Source organism: Hordeum vulgare, chromosome 6H (genome assembly GCF_904849725.1).
Source record: "Hordeum vulgare subsp. vulgare chromosome 6H, MorexV3_pseudomolecules_assembly, whole genome shotgun sequence".
NCBI lineage: Eukaryota > Viridiplantae > Streptophyta > Magnoliopsida > Poales > Poaceae > Hordeum > Hordeum vulgare.
In genome coordinates this window covers 424,158,520-424,167,145 of record NC_058523.1, presented here as the reverse complement: position 1 = coordinate 424,167,145, position 8,626 = coordinate 424,158,520, and the positions used below count along the sequence as shown (strand labels likewise).

General features: G+C 40.8%; 1 protein-coding gene across 1 annotated transcript; it reads left to right on the top strand.

Moving 5' to 3' along the window:
* Positions 1–2,451: 2,451 nt before the first annotated feature.
* LOC123403537 lies at positions 2,452–4,461 on the top strand. Its single transcript, XM_045097468.1, has 3 exons — positions 2,452–2,618; positions 3,626–3,786; positions 3,874–4,461. The coding sequence occupies exons 2-3, from the start codon at positions 3,681–3,683 to the stop codon at positions 4,014–4,016; spliced, it is 249 nt and encodes an 82-aa protein (XP_044953403.1). The 5' UTR covers positions 2,452–2,618; positions 3,626–3,680; the 3' UTR covers positions 4,017–4,461.
* Positions 4,462–8,626: the final 4,165 nt, after the last annotated feature.

Below are 8,626 nucleotides of genomic sequence, written 5' to 3'. Positions count from 1 at the left end.
ACCAATTCTTCTTAAATACCTCACCTCCTTTTAATAGTATTAAATTTCCTATGGACTCAAAAGTAATTTTTCACAAATATAAAATGTCGAGTCCTCTTGCTTGAAGCTTGGCCAATCCTATTCCTTTCCTTGTATCAAGGGGTTTCTCGTCACAATCCTTTACCCAGTGCATCTTTGAACTTTTCTGAAATATACTTGAATAAAATCATCAGTTCAATGATACATATGTTGTTATTAATTACCAAAACCACCTTGGAGAGCAATTGTGCTTTCACGGGGTCTGAGCCGACCTCCCCCGACGTGAATAGGTGGTGGCGCTCGGGTGAGACGATGTAGTCGAGGAGGCGGCGACGACAGGTGAAGCTAGGTATTTGCAAGGCGGGGTCGTTGCCTTTTCTCCACCATATTTTCTATTGTGAGGGGTGGGAATCGGTTTCTACCGGGAAAATCGATGCGAGGGCGTGATGATGATGGGAAGTCGGCCAAAAAAACTAAACGGAAATAAAGTGGGTATCAGGCTACCAACTCCCCTTTAGGCAACTCCCAATAGAGATTGGATGTGGGATTCAAATAGTGATTTGATTTAGTAAGTAGTGATTTGTTTGGGTAAGTGCCGATAGTATTTAATTTGGAAATAAAAAACCACACATGGTTGTTTTGGTAATTAGTGATAGGATTTGAACGAGTTAATGTATGATGTTGTTTTCAAAAAGTGCGTATATCATTGAATTAATACACGCATCAAATGGGTCGGTTCAAATTGGTTGCGGTTAAGCAAAAGATCGCATGTCACACGCTCACGGGAGTAATATAAGGTTGTCAAGAGGTTGATGGGAGGTGAGGCGAGACTACAAACTCAGATTTTAGGAGTAGAGACATGTGATGATGGATGGAGGGACAAAGATAAAATAGAGGAACAAAATCAGACGTACGTGGGAGGGGAGAGGAAAAAACCCTGGAACGGAAGCTACCAAGTCCTCCTTAAGACTAGAGATTTGCGTCCACATGGAAAGTTCTGATCAGTTTAGATTTGGTCTGAAGATATTGATTAAAGATTGATCATAATTGATTCTTTCACATGGAGATATTACTAAATAGCTTGCGTCCACATGAAAAGTTCTAATCCATCCACATTTGGTCTTCAAAGATTGATTGAAGATCAATCATTACTGATTCTTTCCCATGAAAGTATTACTAAATAACTTGCGTCCATATGGAAAATTCTAACCCGTTCAAACTTTTTTTATGGTGTGAGAAGCTCGGCGAGAAACAACCAGATGAATAAAACCCAAGGTAAAAGGGGGTTGGGAGGTGACGTAAAAATAAACCGTGGAGGAGAAGCTACAAAGTCTCCCTTTAGGAGTAGAGATAGATGGTGATGAAAGGAGAGACGAAAAAACCCAGACAAAGGTGAAAGATGAGGCGGAAAATCCGTGAAACAAAGACTACCAAGTCCTCCTTTAGGAGTAGGGATTAATGGCTCGCTTTCATAATTGATTTGGTCTGAAAAATCCCTATTTAAACAAATTAAATTAATTGTTTGTTTGGCTAATTAACTGCATTAGTGACTTGATTTTTAAAATGATCTAGTGTTTGGTTTCCAAATTATTTTGCATTGATGACTGGATACCAACGAACAACGTACGAACCCTCTTTAGGAGTAGAGAAGATAATCGCGTCCACAGTCGAGGACGACGCCTTGATCCACGCTCTCACATTCTCGAGCATCGCGTCAGTGTCAGGCCCGACCACAACATCCTCTATGGTGTCGCGCACGGCGTCCCTCTATAGGGACACACAGATGCATACACATAACAAAAAGATATATATTTTTTATTGTATTAGGAAACTTGTGGTTGTCAATTAATGGCACATTGTGCAATTAGCTATTTGTTATTGAGAATTGTCTAATTTTGTTTTGAAAGGTTATCGAGAAAATATTATGTCTCTCTTTTAAAAAGGCGATCTCATATGTGGTGTAATTTCTGAATTTTGAATTACTTATTATTTAAGTGATTGAATTAAAGCAGCACCCGCCAAAGCAATCATGAAATAAGATCTCTTCTTTAATGTGATTTATTTTTTTAGTGAAAGGGATAAAATCCAGTGGTGGAAGGTAAGACGAAAAAAAATATAAAGTTAAAAGGGAAGACGGAAAAAATCCGATAAAAGCCGGCTACTAACTCCTTCTTTAGGAGTAGAGATTACTGTGAATTGTGATCTCTTCTTTTAATCTACAAATTTACCGGCTGCCTAATCATTTTTTATATTTTTCTGAGCTATCTAATCATCTCTTTTCAACTTCGCTGCTACGTTTCAATTCATTTTGTTTTTCTTTGAGCGGTAGTATGTTTCAATTCGGATGATCTAAACCTGGTCGGCCTATACAGCTACATGTACTTCCGCTCGGCCCATCCCCACATGTGCAGCAAACCTTAAAATTTCGCCCACCACTAAAAGAAAAAAGAATGTGCCCGGCTTGGAATCGGAGCAGCGCGGCCTGACGTGCAGCCGTAGGTGCGGTCGACCTCCCCACGCCGGCCACCGGATCCGCCATCGCTCGATCCGACCTCCTCTCTGGTTCTTCGCCCCACGGAGCAGCGGTGCCCTGCAGCGAGGTGCTTCCCTCCATTCTATCTCCACTCTTCTCCCGTTCCCTCTCTGCGAGCTTTACCCAGAGCGGACACCCCTCTCCGGCTCGGAAATCGACGGCGACTACGGCGGCGGCCGGCAGCCCTCCTTAATCCCCCGCCCCCCCATCACTTCTCCTTTTTAACCAGTTGTTGATTCCTCATATAGTAGAACTAATTCGTACTTTAATTGCTTCATGGACCTTGATTTCCATTTATAAACTTATTATTGTTCTCTGGAAATTCTGCGGCTGCCACTGGCCATTGCGGTGCCCACACGTTTGATTGACCTGTATGGACTATGGATTGTCTAGACTCCAGAGGCTGGTGGGAATTCCTTATTTGGAGTGAGACGAGTATTAGAGTTGTTCATTGAAATAACACGTCAGTATGTGCGAGCAGTAGGTATTTGTTGAAATGCCCCAGACGAGTTGCTTTTGGAGGATCCGGCTCCTACTATTTCTGGGCTGTGTAGGTAGATCCGTTATCATGGTTGTTCAACAAACATAACTAAGATTTTTACAGTACGATAGAAATGTGTTGTTCTAGATAGGCTATTGAGTATCAAGCACTATAGTAATCTGTCAATAACACAATGCTATTTCCCCGAGTGTAACCTGTGCATCTTTTACTCGTTGCTGCGTGTCGAGTTGGACATGGCTCACAAGTTTGAGTGGCTGACCATCATTAGCTGATTTCATTCCTGAAGAGCATAGGCACTCTGGGTGTTATTCTTGAGAACATCAAAATGTATTATCGATGCATAATTTCCATTATAGAATGGGTAATGTCTGGTGAAGCAATATTTCTGATGCAGAAGCAGTGGCATTTCTGTGTATACAGTATACTTGTTTATTTTTTATTGGTGAATATTTTTTAACCTTTCTTAGGATTTATCTGACACAAATGCCTAATTGTACATCTTGCAAGTGCCCAAATACCTTTATAAGAACTATAACTTGCTGCTTATATATCCATTCTTCTTGAATATTCAGTGTGACAAGAGGATCCAAATGGCATAATCACAGCTATCTATTAAGGTGTTCTCCGATGGCTCAATTCCTGGATTTACGGGCTTTTATTTTGCGTGCGCGTGTCCTCAAATTTTATAGGCAGGCACTGCGTATGACTCGCCGAGCCCCTGAACATGCTCGTGGTATGTCATTTGTAAACCTTGCTCTTCTATCTGCTGTGTGCTGTTATCTTTAAAATTTTCTAATTATGTTTGTCGTTCTTTGTCCAGATGAGTTGAGGCAGACAGTACGGGCAGAGATTGAAAAAAATCGCCATTGTGATGATAAGCAAAAGATTAAGTTTTTAATTAGTGAAGGACTACAGAGATTGAAGGGTCTTGATGAGATGCTTGACATGACAGGAAACGGATAATCTGAGCTGTATCATGGGGACTGTTTCAATATTCAGTTATGTCCCTTGTATTCATGGAAATAATTGTTTTCACGTGGTTCAGTTTTCACAGACAGCCGAAGCTGAAAACTAGGCGTGCTGGACTTTCCGTGTAAAATCTGTGCAACCTTTTTATTTGAGAATGCAGATCAGGTTAGGTGGGCAGTGATAAAGAGTGGACTTGTGGACAGTTACGGCACAAGGTCCAGATTACTTTTCTTGTAAAACACTGGGATTGGACCTGCACTTTATCGCGACAACCCTTTTGTATTTGTAATTTAGTAGCCTAATGGGTGTTTTCTGTGTGTGGTGTATTTGTGTTCATTGGATTGAAGTCAGATCCCAGAGAGGTTGTACGGTTGCATGCTGGTGTGGCCTGGCCTCTTGTGCCCTTCAGTTATGTCATTGCTTGCAGTCATTTGTGGTAGGTTCTAGCCTTTGAATCATCACATTTACAGGCCTATCGTGTATGCAAAGTATTTCCATATTCAGAAATGTCGTAATTAGTTTGCCTGTGAAATCTGCTTATCAAAGGATGCAATGCTGGGAATCTTCTGCAACGACGGCAGTTGGTTTTGTTGTTCTTTGTACCATTATCAGATCAGGAAATTCTAGCTTCTACTGCATATATTGTATCATACATGCATGAATTAGAGCATTTGACACTATGTAAATTTTGCAGTAGTTTGCTGTAAGAGGATACCACAAAATCCGGAAATTACTTATTTTAGTTGGATTCCTTGCATAGTGCTGAATGACTAACTGCATAAGTGAGATTTCTCTAGAGATGTTAGTTCATATACTTTGGATCTTTGTTGAGTTATACCTTAGAACTGCAAAAAAGCACAGTACATCCTATATTAATGTTTTGCATTATCTTTGTATTCTGCCCTTCTGCTAATTCCGCATTTACCTTCTTTATTTTGTTTTAGGTACTACGCCTGAAATGAAACTTTCTATTGTACTCCATTCAGCTTTGAAGGCTAATCCTAGATGAGAGTCAAATATTTCCTTGGGGTTATCACATAATCAATTATTTTCTCTGATTGGTAACAAGTTCATGATGCTCTTGTACCATTCATTCTTGTAATTTCCTTTGGCAGTCTTTCTGGTTAGCTTCTGTGTGCTACTCTTCCCCACACATTCCTGCATTGCCAAGTACTCAAAACTCCTATGTTTTAGATTGCAAACGGTGTATTGTCATTTTGTTTCTGTTCGTGGCTATATGCCTGATTTCACATACTAACACAAACGCCATCGGTTCAGAAATTCGTTGGAGAGTATATCAAGATTTGTGGCTCTGAACTTCAAGTACGCATACATGCACGCCTATCCTGCATATATTGGGTGTCATCGAAGGGCCGTGATTCTAATAAACCACGACTCATATGATGTTAGAACTTGCATTCTACTTGTAATGGATAGCACTATCATGAGCAGAATATGCATTCTAGTCAATTAGCTTGTGATGATGCTTTGAGGACCTACAAGTTCTTCATCAAACTTCACTGCATCCCCAAATATGCTAAATGATAAGGCTGCTCCATGCTTGAGTCAAAAGTACCCTTTTCAAAAAACTTATTAACTGACTCAAATTTTGTTTTCTTTTGAAAAGAAAGGGGTTTCCCCCGCGCCCCAGTTTTATTAAGCCAGCAAAAATATAAAGGCTTACAGGCTTACAGGTTTTAAGGATACATACATACACAGCGGAAAGCTTGAAATAGATGAACATGCAACACACAAAATAGAGACAACCCCCATGCTCACAACAACTAAGTCAGGACGATCCTAAGCAACTCGCCTCGCCGATGATCGAGCAGTCTTTAACACCAGAGAAGCAGAGCACCCTACGCGTCCGAGCATAGAATCTTCCATTGCCTTACTAGAGAGCCCACTAAGTCCATAATACAGCACATGCCTCGCCATTTTTGCCCCTGGAGTACAAAGTCATTCCGAAGCAACCATAAGCCCCATAAGGTGGTAGAAGTAACCAAATTAACAGCTTCATTTTTCTTTCTTTGTTTCCACAATGGTTTCAAAGATTCAAAGGAATCCGGAACAAGAATGCAAAGACAATCAGCAACAGTAGACCAGATTTCTTTTGCAACAATGCAATAAAAAAATAGGTGCCGAATAAATTCTTTTCTTTTTTAGAACAAAGAGTAATCACATTGCTCTAGATTCTAATTCACTAAACACACAAGCGGCATCCTCCACATGCCTTCTTTTAGCCAAGTTATCCCTGGTCAAACATTGTCTTACTCAAATTCATATTGAGATGCCTAAGGAAAATGCATTTGTATGGTTCACATTATCTTTGGTATCAGCATTTAGAAAATCCCAAAAGCAGTCACATTCATCTGGTAAACTGCTGGTTGGGAGCACCTAAACTGCATCTTCTGCGGAATGTATCCGGTGTTCTTCTTCAAACTGGTGTTATCATCATTGGATCCTACTGCTGGTTCATTGAGATATGCGCAACTACTTTTTCTCCATCTGCACTTCCAAAGTTTTCAGTTTTGCATGGGGTACCGAAATATGGCCAGACGTTGTAATCTGTTAAGGTGTGCCCTCCAAGTCATCACCAGTAGAGCGAAGAAAGAAAAATAGCTTACCAATGCTTGGTGCCAATTTGTATCTCAATGTTCCTGGCGATCTCTCCCTCCCACATCATCTCGCCTGTCTCTGTTTTCTCGTCTATAATCCCGTTTATCCTTTGTTCGAAGAGCATGTATTCCTCTTGCTGCTCTTAACAGAGTTTGACCAATCCAAATTAATTATACAAACACGAATGGCAAAGGTATCAAAATGATGCTGTCATACAATATTCTTTCCATGTATATTTGTATAATACTCCAGTCTCATACTGAGGTGTAAAGAGGTTATGCAGTTTCTATTTTTGCGACTAAAAGAGGGTATGCAGTTTAGTATAAACTAGGTAGTAGATGAAATGGGATCATCAAATTATTACACAAAGTATTCTTGACCGATGATGAGGATAAAAGTATACTTGCCTTGAGCGTCTTGAGTTTGATCCTCGCAGCCTCCTTCTCGTCATCGAGTCGGCGTTCGTCTTCCTCCAGCTTCTTTCTCCTCCAGAAACGGTCGATCTCTGTTCGGGTGATGCTCTGAGCCGGGCCTGCCATCCTTCCCCGACGAACACAAGGACCATGAGGCTGATACAGGGGCGCACAGCTCGCCATCTTCATCGCCGCGCACCCTTTGATCATCTTCTCACTCTCTATAGAGTTGAGTTCAGCTCAGCAAGCTTATGAGGAGGAGAGTGACATGTCAGGTCCCTATCCACTTTTCTCAACGATCGGTCTCTCGAGCATCTTTGAGAGTTTGAGGGCTGGTGGGGAGTACCGTTTGGTGCACTCTATTCCAAACACTTTCACTTCCACGTAGTGGTTTCATCTGAGTTTGGATCATGAATATTGAATTGCTTGTCCTAAACTCCTAATGGCATAGGAGATACGGTTGTCGAGAGTGCGATAGACTGCTGATGTTGAATTATAGCCATGCCACTGGGTCATAGACTTCATTGTAAAGACTACCAGAAATATTTTATGCAGGTTAAATACACATCTCCATTGAAAGCATACTGGATAATTACCAAGAAATGTACACCCTCTTTCCCTGTCATACTACTCACCCTCGATTGATACAAGCGCCGGATCTTCAAAGGTCTGTTAATCATAATTCGAGAAGCATTTAACGCAAACCGCCACATCCAGTTTGTATTGGTTGAAAGAGATCGTCTTGATTTCGTGATGATAAGAACAGCCGCTCAGGAATCCTACTTTCCCACTTCAAAACCAAGCCCTACTCCAAGCCGATCAGTGAAGACATTGGTCAGTGTAACAGAATCAGAATCCATCATGTAGAAGTATGAATTGTACCATTGGTGATAAAATACCTGACTAAAAGGCATCTGAAATTCCCATTTTCAGTAGCCAGTACACTTGGCTGAACCAGCGTTCATTTATCTGAGCTAGATAAATCTAGCCTAACAAAGCAGGCCGCAGATTAGCTTATCAGACTGAAAGAATAGCATGGGAGGGCAGGCTGACAAAGCAGCAACAATTCCAAAAACCAAGAAACTTGAGCATTGCCTTATAAGGGCCAATGAGCTCCATTACTCGTCGTTCGCACAAGTAAATTAAATTCTGAAGCATCTGACCATACCTAACGAACCACAGACAGTGATGCCAAATTCTGAACAAAAAATGACATTTGAGGAAAGGGCAAAACACCCAGAATTGTGTAAAGGAAACTTAAGCTTCAAGCTCTGCTAGTACTCATAATTGACACATATCACAAGATAACCAATAACAGAACAGGAAACAAGAATCCAACTATGGAGCATTTGATCTGAAAATTAATTGCAAATTAACTTAAGCAGAAGAGTAACCGCTGATCTTCTCATTAAAGAACCATGAAGGCATAACGCTAGCACTGTAAATTGTAATCTCAGGTTGCAAATGTTAGTAACCGCTTCAGATTCTGAACCGCAAGTTTGCAGTATGTATTCAAAGGACAGCTCAAACAAAGAATCAAAATCGACAAAATCAGAATTGGAGAACGTCGGA

Coding starts and splice junctions, on each gene's coding strand:
- LOC123403537 (XM_045097468.1), top strand. CDS start 3,681: ATGGCTCAATTCCTGGATTTACGGGCTTTTATTTTGCGTGCGCGTGTC. Junction 3,787..3,873: donor AGCCCCTGAACATGCTCGTG/GTATGTCATTTG, acceptor TTCTTTGTCCAG/ATGAGTTGAGGCAGACAGTA.